This window comes from Ambystoma mexicanum, chromosome 7q (genome assembly GCF_040938575.1).
Source record: "Ambystoma mexicanum isolate Mex_15411 chromosome 7q, UKY_AmexF1_1, whole genome shotgun sequence".
Taxonomy (NCBI): Eukaryota; Metazoa; Chordata; class Amphibia; order Caudata; family Ambystomatidae; genus Ambystoma; species Ambystoma mexicanum.
The window spans coordinates 505,587,853-505,607,651 of NC_090941.1; the positions used below are offsets into that span (position 1 = coordinate 505,587,853).

A 19,799-nucleotide genomic window follows, 5' to 3' on the forward strand; every position below is an offset into this window, starting at 1 on the left:
TTTTAATCTCTCCACTTGTAACAAAGTTCAACACAACTTCTTAGGGAACAAAACACTTCCACAATTCATCTGTCAACAACTGTGTTTTGTCAGGATGATTTCACAACAGTTCAAAGTATTTTAGTGTTCTTGCCACTTCTTCACAGCCTTTAACCACAACACAGTACTTGAATAACTTCTTCCTGTTCCACTAACCTATCAGGACTACCACTACAAAGTCCCTGCCCTGGTATACTCGCCTGCCAGGAATAAATGCTCCTACCACTAATACAATTACTTCTGTGGTAAAGTTTACTTTAAACAATTTACCAAAGTCTTTTGACTTTCAACATCAGTATAGACAGTCTTCTGGACGACATGAGACACATTGGAGCCGTTTGTTCCCCACTTGTGATTGCCACATGCAACGCAGGTAATTCACTTCCCCTCCTAAATACTTTCTATCAGGAAGGCTGCTCTCCTGCCACTCTTGTTTTCCCACTCTTACATGAGCCAAATGCTGATAATGGCTATCACACTTGCTTCTCTTTGGCTTAGACAATGCTTGTTGGGTCATTTCCAACTATTTCCCCTTTCCCTCCCCGGCAATATGGGTTACACTTGAGCTTGATTCCGAATCGACTTTGGCAATGATGGTTCTTGTGAACTTGCTTTAGTATTGTACTCTTTTGGCTTTGTCAATTACTTCAATCTTTAATGACAATGCATTACTTACCGTAAAAGCATTTCTGATGGTTGTATCTGCTTAGATTCACATGCTGTGCATAGGTCCGACATCCAGTGGTCACTGCGGAGTATTGCATTTTGTTTTTCGTAGTCGAAAAGGGGACGTCGACAAGGCGTGTCTGTAACACTATCCCTATAGTGACGTGCGTTGTACCCATAATCCCTCACGCGCCGAGGTCCCTCGGTTTGTATTTTTCTGCCCTGAGGGAGCCTTCTAGACATGAGTGAGTACAGAAAAGAGAGAGATATAGAAAAGGATGTCTATGTTCCTTCCATCCGAGCGGGGAGGAAGGGTGGGCGCATGTGAATCTAAGCAGATACCGTAAAAGCATTTCTGATGGTTGTAAGTAATGCATTGTCTTCTGATGTTTGTTAATCTGCTTAGAATCACATGCTGTGCATAGACTAGCGAGCAGTACCCGGAGTTGGAGGTGGGTTGTGAGAAGGAACAGTAGAGAAAAGATGTCTTAATATTGCTTGTCCCACCTGGGAATCAGATCTAGAGTGGGCATCTAGACAGTAGTGTTTTGTAAAGGTGTGTACAGAACTCCAGGTTGCCGCTTTGCAGATGGACTCAAGGGGAACATTTGTAATGAATGCTATAGATGCCCCAGTGCCTCGAGTAGAGTGTGCTCTTGGCTTGAAGGGTAGTTCTCTCTTAGCAAGAGTGTAACAGAGAGTGATGCATTGTACAATCCATCTAGATATAGTGGATTTTGAAACTGCATCTCCTTCTCTTCCTGCTGCCACCGAGACAAAGAACTGATTAGTCTTTCTCAGTGGACTAGTTCTTTCCATGTAAAACATGACAGCTCTGCGCACGTCAAGTGTATGCAGGCTTTTTTCTCCTAGATTTGAAGGATTTTGAAAGAACGTTGGTAGTTCTATAGACTGGTTGACATGAAATTTGGAGATGAATTTCGGTGCGAACCTTGGGTGTGTGCGTAGAACCACTTTATCCTTGTGAACTGTTACAAAGGGGTCTAAAACCGAAAGGGCCTGTAGTTTACTTACTCTCCTAATGGAGGTAATAGCGATTAGGAAAGCAGTCTTAAGAGTGAGATCTTTAAGAGTTGCCTTGTGCATGGGTTCAAAGGGTGACCCCATGAGCCTGGGGAGTACCACATTTAGATCCCAGCCAGGAGCTGGGTTTGCTATTGGAGGGTGTATTCTCTTTACCCCTTCCATGAAGGCTTTGATTACTGGGATCTTCCACCACGATACTTTGAGTTGTGAAGTGGTGTAAGCCGAAAGCGCTGCCAGGTGTACTTTAATAGAATTGAATACTAGACCCGAGTCCAGTAAATGGGACAGGTACAGAATAATTTGTGTGGGAGAGCAGTCAACGGGGTTGATACTCTTCCCTCTACACCAGATGACAAATCTTTTCCATTTGCTAGAATAGCAGTGACGAGTGTTAGGCTTTCTGGCCTCTCTGAGGATGTCCATGCACCTCTGTGGAAGTTGTAAATGTCCAAATTCTATGACCTCAGGAGCCAGGCTGCTAAATTCAAGGTCTGAGGGCATGGGTGCAGTGCCCTGCCCCGGTCTTGTGACAGCATGTTGTACGGGCAGGGCAGTCTCACTGGAGGAGATAGAGACATCTTCAACAAGTGAGCGAACCATGTCTGTCGGGCCCACATAGGGGCCACCAGTATCATGGTAACTTGTTCCTGGTGCATCTTGTGCACTATCTTATTGAGAAGGGGAGTCGGGGGTAAAAGCGTAAACAAATTTCCCTGACCATGGAATCGATAGACCATTCCCCTTGGACTGGTTCTGGGGGTACCTGGAGGCGTAATCTTGGCATTGAGAGTTTTCCAGAGTTGCGAACAGGTCTATTTCTGGGAAACCCCACTGTGTGAAGACGTCGAAGACGATGTCTTCTTGTAACCGCCATTCGTACTCTACGGGCAGGGGGAAGTCTCTGCTGAGTTTGTCTGCTAGCAGATTGGGTTCCCCTGGTACATGTTGTGATAGTAGGAACATGTGTTTGAGAGCCCACTTCCAGATGTTCTGGGACAGCTTGGACAGTGCTGGAGAGTGAGTGCCCCCTTGTTTGTTGAGGTAGTACATGGCTGTGGTGCTGTCTGTGAGGACCATCACTGTCTTTCCTTGTAGGTGTTCCTGAAAGGCTTTCAGTGCTTTGAACACCGCTAGTAGTTCCAGCAGGTTTATATGCTTGGATGCTAAGCTCGGAGTCCACGCTCCGTGAGCAGTCTGATGGGATAGGTGAGCCCCCCATCCTGTAAGGGATGCGTCTGTGGTTAGAGTGGCTTCCACTGCGGGTGTGGCAAAAGTTTTCCCTAATAACAGGTTTTCTTTTGTCCACCACCGTAGCGAGAGAACCAAGGCCTGCGAGACCACCACTAGATCGTCCCATTGTCCGCTGGCCTGACACCACTGGCTGTTGAGCCACTCTTGCATTGGGGGCATGCGCAGGCGCGCGTGAGGTACCAAATAAATACATGACGCCATCATCCCTAGCAAGCGCATTGCTTTGCGTACCGTCACCTCTCGACCTGCCACATAATGGGGGATCTGAAACAGCATGTTTTGGACCCTCTCGTTGGAGGGGAAGACGAGGCCGTCCTTTGTTCGAATTAGAGCCCCTAGGAATTGTTTGATTTGGCTGGGGTCTAAGATGGACTTCTTTTCGTTGATGGAGAAGCCCAGTTGGAACAAAAGGTCTACAGTCTTTTGGGTATTGGAGAAGCATGTTTCGTAAGAATCCCCTGTTATGAGCCAGTCGTCGAGGTAAGGGCATACCGGGATGGATAACCTGCGCAGGTGGGCCGCTGCCACTGCCAGTACTTTCGTGAATACCCTTGGTGCAGATGCTATCCCGAAGGGTAGTACTCTGAACTGGTAGTGTTAGTTCTCTATCTTGAACCTGAGGTATTTTCTGTGCGCTGGCAACATTAAAATATGAAAGTATGCATCTTTCATGTCTAGTGTTGTCATGTAATCCCCTTGTGATAACAGTGGGATTACTTCCTGCAAGGTCACCATACGAAACTTTTGGGGTTTGACAAACTTGTTTGCTGGGCGCAGATCTAATACAGGGCGCATGGTTAAGACCTTTTTGGGTACAAGGAAGTACACTGAATAAATACCTTCTGTTACCTGAGATAGGGGGACAGCCTCTATAGCTTCTTTTTTCAGTAGCTCTTCTACTTCTTGAAGAAGAATGGTGAGGTGTTCCGTTGTCATGCGTCGGTTCCGTGGGGGTCTGTACTTCGGGGAACCGTTGAATTCGATGCAGTATCCGTGGGCTATGGTGGATAATACCCAGCGGTCTGACGATATTCCCTCCCATGCTGAAAGGAACGATGTTAGCCGGCCCCCGACCGGTGATGCATGGGAGGGGACCCGAATCTTCGGGTCATTTGTTGGTATTGGGCGTGGAACCTTTGGGGCTGGAGCCGCGACCTCTTCCTCTGCCACGGCATTGGCCTCTTTGACTGAACTGGGTGTTGTTAGCCTGGTTAGAGGGCCAGTTGGTAGCAGAGTAAAATTGCTGTTGGTTTTGCTGCTGGCGTTGGCCACGAAAGGAGCGTCTATTGCCATAGCCGCGTCTGTTAGGGGGCCTAGAAATTTGGTCAAGAGTCTTGATATCAAACTCTTTCTTCGCATATTCTAGGGCCTCATCAACTGCTTTCCCAAACAGATGTGTTTGTTCTATGGGCTTATTTATCAGGGAAGCCTGGGTTTCCGGCTTAAATCCCGAATTGCGCAGCCAGACATGGCGTTTGAGAAGTATTCCCTGAACCAGGGACCGGCCAGCCGTCTCTGCGGCATCTAAGGAGTTCTTTACGATGCCCTGGTTTACAAGAGTTCCCTCTGAGATTGTAGCTAACAGGCGTGAACGCAGGGGTTCTGGTGCGTCCTCTGCTTCGCTGCGCAGCTTGCTCCACTGTGCATCTGCGTAGCTAGCTAGTAGGGAATTGTTATTTGCAATCCTAGTTGAAAAGGCGGCGGACGTCGTGATTCTCTTCCCAAGTGCATAGAGCTTTTTGCCCTCTTTGTCAGGTGGTGCCTCACTAGTGGATAGTGGTACCCCTGCTCTTTTCCTTGTATTAGTAACTACGAGGGAGTCCGGAATAGAATGGCCTCTGATGTACAAAGGGTCAGAGGACGAAGGGCTGAAGAGCTTTTCTATCCGAGGGTTGACCCCTCTGACTAAGGCAGGATTGGAAAGGGAAGGAGTTATTCTTCTCTTTATAGAAGCCAGGAGCGGAATAGACTGACTAACAGGGGCTTTTTCTTTAATAACTTTCTCTACAAAGTCTATGTCAGGAAGAGTCTCCCCTGTGTCTATTTCAAAATGCGCTGCTGCCTTGCGCAATAGTGCATTAAGTGAAGGTTGGTCATCTATGGGAGAGGTGTTTCCAATAGGTGAATCCTTGGGAGGAGAAGGATGAAAGACATCAGGGTCTGAGTGCACTGATGGGGATTACCAAGGCTGCACTGATGGGGATTGCCAGGGCTGCGAGGTAGCTGTATCTTCTTCGAAAGCTCCTGCACTAGTGTAAGGATCTTCTTCAAACCCCTCTTCCTCATGTTCTTCCTCTCCACCCAAACACTCCTCATCTTCCTGGAGGTATTGCTCCTCTTCAGTGAGGTCATATACGTCTGTAGAAGGGGGAAACAGCCTAGGAATCTTGACCATAGGGTCATCCTGGGGCCATTCTCTTGGTCTTTTGGGTGTGGGTGGATTTTGGTTTCCCAAAAACCTTTCAATTTTCTCCATACAAGAATGAGTCTTTCAAGGGTCTCATGGGGGACCCCTGAATAGTCTTGAGGGGGGAAATCAGTGTTTTCACCTTCAAAACGCTTAGAACGCTCCCACAACGTCAAAGAAAGGTTTCCGTCGCCCTCTGAAAAGCCCTCCGGTAGTTCAGAAGTGCCCTTAGATGAAGGGGGCAGTTCCTGGCTACTCGTGCTTTTTCGGCGTTTCCATAGCTTTTTGTGCGGTATTCAACGTTTGTTTCGTCGTCCGCTTACGTTTGTCTTCGGAAACAATTCTCGCCAGGATCTCGACAACGAGTTTGTCAGTAGAGGACTCTGGTGTCGACGTTGCCTGCGTTACGCGTCGTTCCTCGACGGCCGCTCTATGGAGCGTTACGTCGGATGATTTTGGGGTAGCGCCCATGTTTGATGAAAGCCCAATCGCTGGTCGCGGCTGGGGCTTGAGACCCTTACGGTCTGAGGTAGACGCCGGAGTGCCCTGCGTCCCCTTCGGCGCTGATGGATCCTTCGTCTTCGACGAAGAAGAGCCGTGGGTTGTGTGCTTAGGCCTATGGGGTCTGTGTGCGTCCTTGTCGCCGGGGTGTTCATCCTCATAAGCAGGGCCTGAGCCGAGCCCGTCGGGGTCGGGGACGGACGTCGAGGAGCGCGAGCGCTCCTTCTGGGGGTTAATGACTTCCGTAACGGACGTCGAGTTATCACCCTCCTCGTCACTTTCTGTAACAGCGGCGGCGGGTGAGGAAACTGACTTCGACATAGCGTAGTCCGCCCATCTCTTAACTTTGCGTTCTTTAAGAGTTCTTGGTTTCAAGAGCTTACAGGCCGCGCAGCGGTCCTCCTTATGATCGAGGGGCAAGCAACGATTACAGAGCTTGTGTTTGTCCTTCCAAGTGTATTTGCCCCTACAGCGTGGGCAAAACTTAAAAGGTGTCCTCTCCATAGCTGAGGCAATAATAACTGGTGATAACAACCCCAAGGGAAAGGTAGGGGAGAAAGAAAGACATTCTCAAAGAAGATAAAAGTTCGAACCCCCACTCTCCCTACTGTATGTTGGCCGGCGAGGCCAGGCCACGTGTTCGGCAGCGCCGAAGGATCTCCTCAGTCTCTTCCCCTCCGTCGAAAACTTGCTCGGCGGAGAAACAGCTTCACAGCTAACGTCGAGGGGAGGGATTTTTAACAATATAATAAGTATAATTAAGGACCGAGGTCCGTAGTAAGTATTTGCAATGTCTCTCTAGGAGCTCCGCGTAAGGCGACCAGAAGCTGGGCGGAAAAAACAATCTGAGGGACCTCGACGCGTGAGGGATTATGGGTACAACGCACGTCACTATAGGGATAGTGTTACAGACACGCCTTGTCGACGTCCCCTTTTCGACTACGAAAAACAAAATGCAATACTCTGCAGTGACCACTGGATGTCGGACCTATGCACAGCATGTGATTCTAAGCAGATTAACAAACATCAGAAATATAATTATAACCTTGTCTGTTCCCAAAGTTCTTATTCTGCCACTTTAGCTTCTTTGTATCAGTTCGGTATTATAAGTTATCATTAATGGCCAGCGGGCGATTACAGAGCGTTCCGGGGTTACACAATGTGGTGTTCATCCCATGTTCCAGGGGCTGGAACAGGGGCTAACTGCCCAGCAGCGGCCTGAGCGTGGCGAGGTAGGATAACAGTGGCTCTGGGCAATTATCCCCCATTCCAGCACCTGGAACAGGGGATGAAGGCCATTAGTACCCTGGGTTTCAAAGCGGTAACCCAGGGTGTTAAAAATAAAAATGAAAACATTTTTTAAAAAGGGGGTTTCTTCCTACAAAGGGACGCGAGCGGCGTCCCGCTGTAGGAAGGCAAATCCTTTTCCAAGATGGCCACCATGGAAAGGGAAGAGGGGCTCCGTGCAGAGCCCCTCTGCCCTTCCCATGGCGGTCGTGGGAAACTGATAGGAGGGTGCGGCTCTGAGGGCTGCCGCAGCCGAAAAAATAAGTTAAGTGGTTGGGCGTTAGTATAGAAGAAAAAAAATGGGGCACAGGGTGGGGGGAAAATGCCGGCGGGTCGGCCACCAGGTGGCTTGGAACGTGGGCTTAGACCGGCGGTTCAAGCCCGGATTTATAGCCACCTGATTGGCTGGCTCCTCGCACAGGATGCCAATAGTAGTGAACTCACCGGTTGGTGCATACACATCGGCTTGCTCCGCTGCCACTGTGCCTTCTGTTTCCTCGCGACAAACTACTTATTTTCATTCCTCACTCCAGGAACATTCTGGTACTCGCCTGCCACCGGAGCACACGTTACAATGAGGGAAGCTTTTCAAAATAACGCTTACTGCCGCGCAACCTCTGCATTCAAGGCCATGAGGCGGGGAAGCTTTTCACAGAACGCTTCCCACCACGATACCACTGCGCTAATACCATCCCCAGGGTCAGGATCAGGTAGAGATTTCCTTTACCTGGCCACCTGGCAGGAGACTACTTCTTAGGGTCTTTGTTAGGACTCTGCAGGTTTCAGCACAGGGGGGGGGTCCTTCTCTGGACATTGTGAAAATAAAAGGCTTTGTTCCATGTGTCTTCGTGATCCTTCAATTAAATGAACCTTTGAGACTTTTGATTTGTATCCCATAAGAACAACATTTCATTTTGAATCACCCAAAGTAAACTTTCAGCAGTCATCCCGAAGGAAAAAACAACGTACCCCTTTTCTTTAGTTGAATATAGTGTAAGGGCTGGAATTTAGTTTTTGCACACAGGACCGTGGACTCTTTGCTTTAGATTGACATCCCAAAACATCCTTAGTATTATTTGAGACAGGGAAACCCCTCTTAGAACTAGGGTCAGACAGGTTTTTTTTCTTTTATTTTACCAACAATAAAAGTCTATAGCCAGAAACGTGCTTCCTGTGTGCCGGTCTCCGCCTTCCACACCTTTACAAGGGGGACAGGATTTTTCACACAAAACTCCGGGCTTCTCAGGGAATTATAAAGAACAGGCAATCTCGGTTTCAACAAAATGTGAGAAACGTTTTACTTTCTGCAATTTACAAGACCCATAAACCACTAGCAACAGGCGCTCATGAATGGAACAATGGGAAAATAAGCTTTGCAGAGAGATTTCCAATGAATTTTGGTCCTAGATCTGGGAGCTTGTCACACTGTATACAACTCCGGGAAGAGGACTACAAGCTTTCCATATATTGGTACATCCTACCAGACAAGTTGAGCAAGATATACCACCCTGCATCTTACATATGCTGGAGAAGAATAAGTTACTTACCATATCTGGTAACGTTCTTTCAATGGGATGTTCCTCCGACGTATTCCACATCTATCACAGGTAATGTCCACAGCTGTGCTGCTTCGGAAAATTTTCGGCAGAGGGTGTCCTGCGTCGATGGCATCAATCCGTTGTCCCTCGAGGGCCTGCGTCGAGGGTCGACGTCACCGGATGTTATATATAGGACGCACGGTGCCCGTAGCCTCAGTTGATGTTTTTCCCCAGAACGTGTGGCTCCTGCCAGTATGACTGCAGAAAGCCTTGCGGAAACGTAAGCTGCAATCACATTGGAAATTCAGTAGAAGGGCAGGCTGGGAGGGCGACGTGGAATAAGTTGGAGGAACATCCCATCGAAAGAATGTTACCAGATATGGTAAGTAACTTGTTCTTTGAGGGGATTGTGTCCTCCGACCTATTCCAAATCTATGACAGACTCCCAAAGCAGTACCAACTTATGGAGGTGGGAAAAGAAATGTACAATTTTAGTATTTTAGAATGCCCAATCAAAATGGCTGAATAGAGGACTGCCTTACCAAAGGCCAAATCCTGCCCATGGATGGAGTCAATGGAATAGTGTCTCACAAAAGTATAGACAGAGGCCCGTGTAGCTGCTTCACAAATATTGCGAATAGGAACGCCCCTCTGTAAAGCAGTGGAGGCAGCCACAGCCCTAGTAGAGTGAGCCCATAAGCTTACTGGAGGGTCCTTTCCCGCCAAACGCTAACACTCAGATCATCCAAATGATCCATCTGGACCAGGTCTGCTTGGAAACAGGCTGACCCAAGCGCCTTCCAGCATAACCAACAAAGAGCTGATCGTCCACTCTGACCTGGGACATCCGAGAGAGATAGAAACTCAAAGCTCTTCTAGGATCCAACTTATGGAGCCTCTCCTCTTCCTTACCAGGATGTGTAGGAGGATAAAACGCCGGAAGAATCACCTTCTGGCTCAAATGGAATTCCCACACAACCTTCGGAAGTAAAGTAGGCCGCACCCGCAGGACAATCCTGTCCTTATGGAAAACAGTAAAGGGTGGCTTGGCGGAAAGTGCCTGCAACTCACTCACTCTGCGTGCGGAAGCAACTGCAACTAAAAACACAGTTTTGAAGGACAACAGTCGCAACAGACAAGAATGTAAGGGCTCAAACGGGGCAGAGCTCCCATTAGAAACTTTGAAACCAAATTCAAATCCCGTCCCAGCACCTGGAAAGGCGACAGTGGAAACACAGTAGGTAGCCCTTTTAGAAACTGGGAAATCAAAAGGAATCTTAAAATAAGAACATTCCTCAGACGAGCGCTTAAATATGGACAGCGCCGCCAGGTAACCCTTAATGGTAACCACTTGCAGGCCCTTGTGGGCTAAAGAAAGCAAAAAAGACAAAACCAAAAAGAATGGAACATTGGAAAGGATCCACATTTTGTACCCTGCAGAAGTCACAGAACTTTCTCCAACGGCAACGATACAGGGATTTCGTTGCGAGCCCTCTGGCCGAAAGCAACACCTCCATTACATCTTCAGGGAGGTCCCAATCCTTATACCTCAACCTTTCAGATACCAAGCATGAAGGCTGAGAGACTTGACCTCTGGATGGAGAGCCCAAACCCCTCCCGTGAGAGCAGATCGTCTCGGTAGGGAAGATGGCGTGGAGGGCAGATGGACATGCCTAGAAGGTCCGGGTACCACGCTCTCCTGGCCCATGCTGGAGCAATGAGGATCATTTGGGAACTGAACCTCCTTAACCTCCGCAACAATTGCCGAATGACGGGGACTGGAGGAAACACATACAACAGTGGGAAGGACCACTCCACTACAAAACGCGTCCCCTTAGGCTCCTCTTGGGGGAAATTCCCGCAAGCAGAACTCTCGCACTTACGGTTGACACTGGTGGCGAAGAGATCCACTTGTGGGGTTCCCCAAAGGGCGAAGATCTCCAAAAGAACTTCCTGAGCCAGCTCCCACTCGTGAGAGACTGTGCTCTGCCTACTCAAAGCATCCGCCGCCGCGTTTACGTCTCCGGCCAGATGAACTGCTGAGATCGAAATTTCCTGCTGGATGGCCCAGAACCAGAGCTGCATCACCTCCCTGCACAACGGGAGTGACCCCGCCTCCCCTCTTTTGTTGAGGTAGTGCATGGCCACTGTATTGTCCGTCATAATCAGGACATTCTTCCCCCGCACAGATGGTAGAAAAGCCTTCAGGGCTAGCCCTACGGCCCTCAGCTCTAACGGATTGATGTGGAGTCTGGACTCTGACGGAGACCAACGTCCGCTGGCTGTCGACTCGTTGGCATGAGCGCCCCAACCTGTGAGGGATGCGTCCCATCTAAGATAGTCACCTCCGGCCATGGTTGCCAAAATGGTGCTCCCTTCATGAGATTGCCTTTGTCGGCCCACCATAGGAGATACTGGGCGACAGAGATCGGAATCTGAACGGGATCCGACATCCTGCCGGAGAACCGCAACCACTGCATCTTGAGAGCCCACTGCAGGGATCTCATCCGCAGCCTGGCCTCTGGCACCAGGAAAGTGCAGGATGCCATGAGGCCGAGCAAACTCAAGAATTCAAACGCCGGGAGACTCTGGGCATGTTTGAAACTTGTCCACCATCTGCAGAATGTGATGAGCCCTCACCTAGGGAGCCGCTGGGTAGGTGTCAAATATGACTTCTTTAAATTGAGGGAGAAGCCCAGCTTGTGAATGGAGTGGCAGGTGACGGACAGATTATACAGGGCTTGCTCGGGAGAGCGCGCCCTGGTCAACCAATCGTCCAGGTAGGGGTAGAGAGGACTCCCTCCTTTCCTGAGATACGCTGTCACCACCACCAGCTTGGTGAAGATCCTCGGGGCAGAGGTCAATCCGAACGGCAGGACCCGAAACTGAAAATGCAAGTCGCCAACTGCGAACCTCAGGTACTTCCTGTGCTTGGGATGAATCGGCACATGAAAGTAAGCATCCTTGAGGTCCACAGACACCAACCAATCCTGAAATTGAAGGGCCTGGAGAACTTGAGAAAGCGTTACTATCTTGAACTTGTCCTTCCCGAGGAGCTTGTTCAAACAACCCAAGTCCATGATGGGTCTCAATCCCAGTCTTTTTTCGGGATCAAAAAATAATGGGGAATACCATGCCTTATTCCTCTCCGCTATAGGTACCCGTTCTATGGCACCTTTCTCCAGCAGGCATAGGACTTCCTGTGAAAGGAGCGGATCCGGACGCTTCAAAGAGAGCTTCCCCGGTGGATTGTCGTGAGGCTCTGCCGGAAGGGAAGACAGTAGCCTTGGGCTATGATCTCCAGAACCCACACATCTGAAGTAATGGCCCACCATTCTCCAAGATGCTGCGCAAGTCTGCCCCCAACCGGCGAACCATGGGACATGGCCTCATGACTGAGCGGACGCGACTGCGGCAGTGCCTGAAGGCAAAGAGGGAACTGCCAGAGCGGTTTTGGCACCCAGAGTACATTGCTTTCCACCCCGGTTACTCCTACGGTGGCCCCTTTGATTGGCAGCTCCTCTCGATCTACCAAAGGAAGAGTAGTACCGAAAGGAACCTCCCCTCCATTGCTGTCCCCTAGGACAAAATGGCGGAGGTTGACGTACTGCAGCGCTCAAAGACTTTGCTGCAGCTTTGGAGGTCTGCAACCACTCAAGGCTCTTGTCAGCCTTGCTGCCAAACAGATGAACTCCATCAAAGGGCATGTTCAGAAGAAGGGATTGCACATCAGGAGCAAACCCCAACTTCCGCAACCACACAAACCTGCGTATCACAGTGCTCGCAACCATGGACCGGCTGACACAGTCTGCCATGTCCAAACCCGACTGAAGGGATTCGCACATGCAATCCTTGCCATCTTGCACGAGGGCTAGAAAACCATCCCTTTCTTCACCTTCGGGAATATGCTCCGCCGCCAGAGACGCACATTTCCACAGAGTGGGTGTAAATCACGCTAAGCACAAGTGGAGTTGGCTGACTTCAACGCCATACCCACAACCGAAAATACCTTCTTCGCCCAACAATCAAAGCGTTTATCGTCCCTATCAGGAAGGATGGTAGGGTACGCAGCCTGCTTCGAGGAGGCCGTAGCCGCCCGCACCACCAAACTCTCCAGAGTAGGGTGCGTCGATAAGTAGCAGGGGTCACTACTGAACGGGCGGTATTTCTTCGGAAGCGACTTATTAACTGCCGGTAGACTCTCCGAAGCAGTCCAAGCCACCGCCACCCTCCTTTGCAAAGCCTTGTGAAACGGCAACACCAGGTCAGTGGGCGGACCTTGATCCAGGATGTCCGTCAAATCATCCTGAGCAAACTCAACAGGTGGAGCTGACCACCCCAAGTATTCTGTCACCCTTGACATGAGACGCCGATGGGAGGAATCCGCATGCGCCCCAGGCTCCGGTCAGCCAAACTCACCTCCGGATAGGTGTCAAGGACACTAGTGTCATGCAATAACTGCTGGAGTTCCTCCATCTGACTATGCCCAGACAAAAAGGTCATCAGGAGGCACAGGCAACGCCATCTCCTCATCAGACAGTTCCTAAACCTCTGAAATAACCTGTAAAGGTTGGAAAAACTCCAATCTAGGAGGAGGAACAAAATAGGGCTCAAAAACAGGCCTCAGACTTACTGGCAGCCTCCCTCGGAGGTTCCATAGCCCTCAGGAGCACCTCCGTCAAATCCTCCACAAATGGCGTCGAGGGCGGAGAAGGAATCGGCGTCGACCGAGGCACCGAAGACTTCGAGGAGAGAGCCCCGAGAGTGGCGTTGACGCTTTCTTTGAAGGCTTCACAGGTTCCGATGGTCTCGATGGCGTCTAGGACCGGGACCTGGATCTGGCACAGCTATGGCGATCTCCCTTGTCCAAGCTGGACCTAGACGGCTCCTGATCACGCCGACCGCCAAAGCCCGAAGGCTTGCGAGTGGTGGACCTAGCCCGTTCCCCGCCGGAACTGTACCTTGCGACTCGAAAATCGCCAACATCTGCTGGCGGAATGCATCCCATACGGCCCGCGATGAACACTTGGTGGGACAAGTCAACCGTCTGGCGGAGTCCTTCTCAGACGGGAAAGGTGACCGTTGACGGCGCTTCCTAGAATGCCTCGATGAGGCAGAGGAATGGTGGGAACCACTCTTAGACCAAGACCCCTGGAGTCATCGGTTGAAAGCCCAGCAGACTTAGATTTACCGGGCTTAGACACCCTACCTACCTTCAAACTCCCCTTACGTTCCCGCAAGGCCTTAGACGTCAGGGACTGGCAATCCTCGCAGTCGTCGGTGGTGTGGCTTTCGCCGAGACATCTTCGAACCGCAGTCCTGACATATTTTTAAAGCCCGACTTCGGGGTAGTAGAAGACGACATTGTACACAAAGAAAGAATCGAGCGCGCCGAGATTCCAAAGCAAACACGTTTGGGGAAAAAACAGAGCTGAGGCTACGGGCGCCGTGCGTCCTATAACATCCGGTGACGTCGACCCTCGACGGACAACGGATCTATGCCATCGACACAGGATGCCCTCTGCTGAAAATTTTCCAAAGCAGCACAGCTGTGGACATTACCGTTCACAGATGTGGAATACGTCGGAGGACACAATCCCCTCGAAACAGTGATTTCATGGGCACCATGTAACACGTCTGGTGATCTTCCCCAGCCCTCGTATATTTTGAATCTGGTCCAAAATATTTCACATTACGCTGTCATGGGACACGGTAATGGTTCGAAGGGCAGGAGAGGACTAGAACTCTGTGTCCATAAAGTCTACACGCTGTGACCAAATCCTTCTGGCAACAAGTATGGCTATAACCGACTGGTGAAAAGAACTGAGGCGTCTCTGGTCTGCAGTATGGCGTAAACTGTGGCACAAACTGGCGATGGACAATTAGACTTCTTGGAACCAGATCACCACCCATCCATTCAATGCAACATCACTGTTCGATTACATTTAAGTGATCCAAGACTTGCAGACCCTTTTCTTCGAGTCAGGAATAAAAAGCGAGAGCAAGCAAGCGTTACTGCTAGGAATAGTTTTATTAGGCTGGGATTGTACAGGTTGGGCTGACATTACTGAGGGAAACCTAAGAGACTAAGGCTCAGACACCAGCCTGTTTAGGAGTAGATTTGGGGTCAGGTTTTTAATCTTTGGGCCAGCACTCATGTGTCACAGCCCAAGTTGTAGATTTTAAGAGTTGCCCAAACCCCTTTTTTCGCATTGAAAAACCCCCACCCACAGCCCCATCTCTATCCCTTGGTTGGAGTTTGTCAGGGTTCCCCGACCATGCTTCTCAGACAGGAGTCTGAAAGGGGTTTCTCACATGTGCTCTTTTGATCTCTTGCCATTTAAGCCTCATTTTCGGACTTGCCCTTTGCAACTCTGCTAGTGGTTGGGCGACTGATTCCCCAATGCTAGGTGGCAGAAGAGGGTCATAGCAAGCGTCTGGTGGAGACAAAGAGTGTCTATTGATGGTCCAGGGATATACATTGGCAAGCTACTAGCCATGCATAAAAAGGGACTTGCCACATCCATGCACACAGCACACATTCCTTACATGCCAAGCATTATCACTAACCAATGGCTAGTGGCAAGAGAACATTTCGAGGCATGGTAGTTCATAATTGGCTCATCAGGGACTTTCACCTTCCACTCTCAAGAGTCCTGGCCTGCCCCTTCTGCCCACCTGGCTACTTTGTTCAATCCAACCCTCGTAAATGGGGTACCACCAAGTACTCATTCCTCCATCCACCTTGGGTCTGACCTCTTCAGATTGGCGCATTTCCCCTACCAGCTTCCTTGGGCCAGAGCCTTTTGAACCATGCTTTTCTGACCCTCTTGGTTTAGTTCACCATCCTCCTCTTTATTCATCTTTCTCCTGATGGTTGCCAACCTCCTCCTGCGGTTTACATTCTATCCCAATTTCAGCCACCGCTCCTCCAGCTGTCTACCTTTCTACTCAGTTTCTTCCACCTCCTACTCCCGAGGTTTACCTTCCTTCTCCCCAATTCCTCCAAACACCTCCTCCTGATGTTCACCTTTTTCCACCACTGTTTCTCCTCCATGGCAACAGCAGATGTTTCCATTTCTATTACTCTTCCTCACTTTCTTCTACCACCTCCTTCGCCCCACCTCATCACCCTCTTATCTCAAATCCTTCTCCTTGTCACCAATCTCTTTCTAATCCCCACACTATTCTCACTCGACAAACATCTCTAAACTCGATCCATCATTCAACAAACATCCATACTGCAAACGGAGTAGGCGTATAAAGCCGCAACCCCTTTGGTTGGATTCCCAGTCAGGGAATGCACCTGTGTGACCAGATAGATGGTGTTTGGATTGGGGAGTTTTAACTAGCACACCTGGGTTCATTGAGTGGATGTTGGTCCCAGTGGTCAAAGTGTACAAAACGTAGTAGAGGAACTATGCTCCCTGCTGGCATGCCCCCGCTCCTCAGAAACCCCATCGCCACCCCCTCCTACGTGCAATCCAAAACCCAAACAAGAGAATGCTCAGTGCATTGAAGTGTACGTTTCAACTTCTTCCTGCACTTTTATTTTAAAAGTAAACCATTGCAGAACGGTTTCTTTAAAATAAAAAGTATAGGAACAGAAAAACATTTTTTTGTAAAGTAGAGGAACACTGCTCCCACCCACTTCGACCACTGGTTGAGCCAGACCAAGCTTTCAAATGGCTGGTTTGCCATTTTGGATTTCACTCATGCATCGGGTGTGGTTTCGGTGTTTTCTGCTGTGCCATGTTGTGAATCCTCTAGACACCCGCGATAATCGCTGCCGATACCCTGCATGGGGTCTGCTCTGTTCACGAGACAAGCAGAGATGGCTGTGTAAGAGCAGGCTGTGTCAATCGCGCACAGAATATCTGCAATAGTCTTAGATACCATTTGTACAGGATTTTAGAAAAGAACCAAGAAACAGCTCGTTTCTGCACACTGGAAAATCTCTGTATTACGGATTGACCCAAGTCCTGATCTCTTAAAGGGACAATGTTCTCATCTGAAAGTTGCGTTCATTTATGTACCAGGTCCCAGGCTCTTAAAGGGCAATGTTGTGTAGACAGATTGTGGATGTCCAGTGGCTACCCTCTGCCAAGCAACAGGTGCTAAGAGGGTGTGACCAGGCGGTCCCCCATGTACATTCACCGGGTCCATCATCCACTATATTGGGGAGGCAGAGAGCCCCTTTGCTCACTCCACTAGAATTCCCCAGAGCCAGACAGGGAACTTCGCGATTCTACCTTACTAGTTGACGAGCTCTTCTATTTTTGTGTATGGACTCCGTGGATACCTATTCATTGAAATGGATGGTGTGGTGGACCCTTAATTCAAACTGTATAATGTGGCAGCTGCTTTATGGTTTACATTCAGCTCTTGTTTTCAGTGTGTTCTGTTTCTATACTTTGTGTTTGTAGTGATACTATACAACACTTCAAGATAGAAAAAATCAAAACATACAAGCAGACTGCAGCAACTTAAAATGAGCAAATCAGCTAGCAATGAATAATGAATTTAACATTATAAATATGGCACACTTAAAATGAACAAAGAAGCTAACAATATTCATTTATTAGTACAGAAGAGAGCCATTCTGTAAATAATAAAAGTGCAGATTCTTTAGCTACAAAAAAAGCTCATCTTACTCTTTGGAAGTCATGAACAATATCAGCAGGATCGCTGTTGGCAAATTCTGGAACGGGAACACTAATAAATTCTACATTCTCTTCTTCGAAGATCTGAATATTTTCTTCAATGGAGCGATAACGAGCAGTTGAGGAGTCTGCGTATTGCTTGGTCAGTGTCATATCATCCTCCAGGTATTCAACGCCACAGAAATAACGCTGGAAAAAAATAATGTCAAATTATTTACATTTGCACTTTCGGATTGGACAATGTAGTCGTTTTCCAATTTATACAATAGGTTATCAACATAGGTAAAGTGTTTTGGGACCAGGCTTCTGAAATGTTACTTCTGCAATGTGACAAAGTCACATTAAGAATCACCCCTCCATTAGAACGTAGGGAAACACTAGAGATGAGGGGAATCCACTTGCTAATCGATGAGACCTCTGGGGTTGGTATGCTCAGAAATTCCCCAGTGACCCTCCACTGGCCCCATTACATCCTGCATCCTCGCCGGTAGTGTAGGTAATATGGTGTAGGGAAAGATGTCAGAACCACCCAATAAAACAAAGTGATTTCCCATCCACCCCGTTCCCAGCAAGTGCCCTTGAGAAGCTAGCACCGATTTGCCAGCTGCCGACCGAGATATCCATTCATATTTTTTTACAATGAGATATCCAGGCCAGCCACATGTGAAGCCGGGAGCGAAAGGTGAAGAGACATTCTTGGTCAAGCTTAGATTGAATCATTTTCCAGAGTAAAACAAGTTTAGGATACCACATTAATTTCATTCCTGTTGCTTTTTATGCCTTTTAGAATTACAATTACGGGTCTAAGTAATTGCTCGTTCAATCTGAACAGGAGGTCTATCAGGCTCAGGAGAACACAATGACGACAGGTATCGTGCTTGAGCTGCTAAATAATAGTCTTCAAAACTAATCCTCCTTTCCTTTTTCCAAAGGGGCAATCAGCTTGATCCAACTTAATTCTAACCGTATTTCACGCCCAGATACATTTTAAGTGTGTACTTTTCAGATTTAGAAAAAAGAACAAGAAAAAACATACAGAAACTTGGATAGCATAGTCATCTTGACCAATTTGACCAATGAAATTCTGCCAATCAAAGAGGACCTGCATCCTTAACCTTTCCACTGCTATCCTATAATTATCCCTAAATAAAACATGTGTATCGTTGGCTATTTCAATCCCCTGATATATTGTACTTTCCATTTTCCAAATAAAACCCAGGCCTTCAGTAAAAGGAGTTCCTTTAGTTAACAGGAATAATACAGGATTTAGGCACGATCATTTAGAGGCCAGAAGACCCACAAAATTCATGAATAAGATACATTATTTGGTCCAAACTTTTATTTTTATTTTTTTTAAACAAAAACCATCTTAGCATCGGCATATAACACTAGCAGTTGATGTGTGTACAAATGAATTCCTTGTTGCATATGTGTTTTCTGGGGCTGATCCCCCCCCCCCCCCCTTAGGGGGCAAGGACTCCCTAGTGAACAGGTCTCCACCATCTCCCTTAGTACTAATGTCCCAAGTGTTTTCAGCCTACATGGGGACTGATAATGTTGTGGGATCTTTACCTGTGCTCGTTTGTGCTGCAGACCCCTCCTGGAGGCCTGAACCACAGGACCAATAGTATTGTGTCTCTCGTTGCAGGGAAAGGCCCTAAAGGGCTAAGAACCCTACCTGGAGGGGCACAGCCGCTGGAAAGCCAAGCCACGACTAGGACATGGCCAGCATGAGCAACGCTGCTCACAGCCAGAGCCTAGGCTACAGCATGGAACCAGTAAAGCCTAGAGGTAGGACCACATCCCATACGTAGTGGGATGAGGGCCTGCAGAATACCACCAGGCTCAGGAGGGCTTCAAGTCCCAAGCTTTCAAGTCTCCAATGGAGCGTGACCAAACCACCACCAATGTGGTACCCGGGAGCATTTGAATCACAGTGCCCAACTGGAGAAGCAACAGCAACTAACCCGGACGATACGAGAAGAACGGTTCCGACATGATCCGATCAGCTGCCTCCCCCCACGAACCCCACAGAAACATAGGTATATGGTTCGTGCCAAAGAGAGGAAGCAGGCTAAGCTCCAGAACGTTCCAAAAGTGCACAAAACCAACACATAGTTGAGGAAAGTAACCAAAGGTCCCAATGGCGATACCAGAGACCTGAGGCAAACAGACAGACCCAAAGGGGTGAACAAGAATGCAATGCCCTGCGAGTGGGGTGAAGAGAAAGCAGAACCTAAGGAAACTATCTATCCCATACCCTAGAAGGGATTACCAGAAACCAGAAGGTAAACAAAATATACAAATGGGGTGAATCTGAAACTGCCACCATAAGAGGGGTTAGTAGGAGCTGTAAAGAACCAGAAAGACCCGGCAGGGTTGTATATGAGAAAAATATAT

General features: G+C 48.6%; 1 protein-coding gene across 1 annotated transcript in view; it reads right to left on the reverse strand.

The window, feature by feature from the left end:
- The window catches only part of ITM2B (integral membrane protein 2B), a 250,086-nt gene that overhangs the window by 110,257 nt on the left and 120,030 nt on the right, over positions 1–19,799 (reverse strand). The window contains exon 3 of the mRNA XM_069639390.1: positions 17,391–17,588. Within this exon, the coding sequence (XP_069495491.1) occupies positions 17,391–17,588 (198 nt within the window). The remainder of the gene's footprint in view (positions 1–17,390; positions 17,589–19,799) is intronic.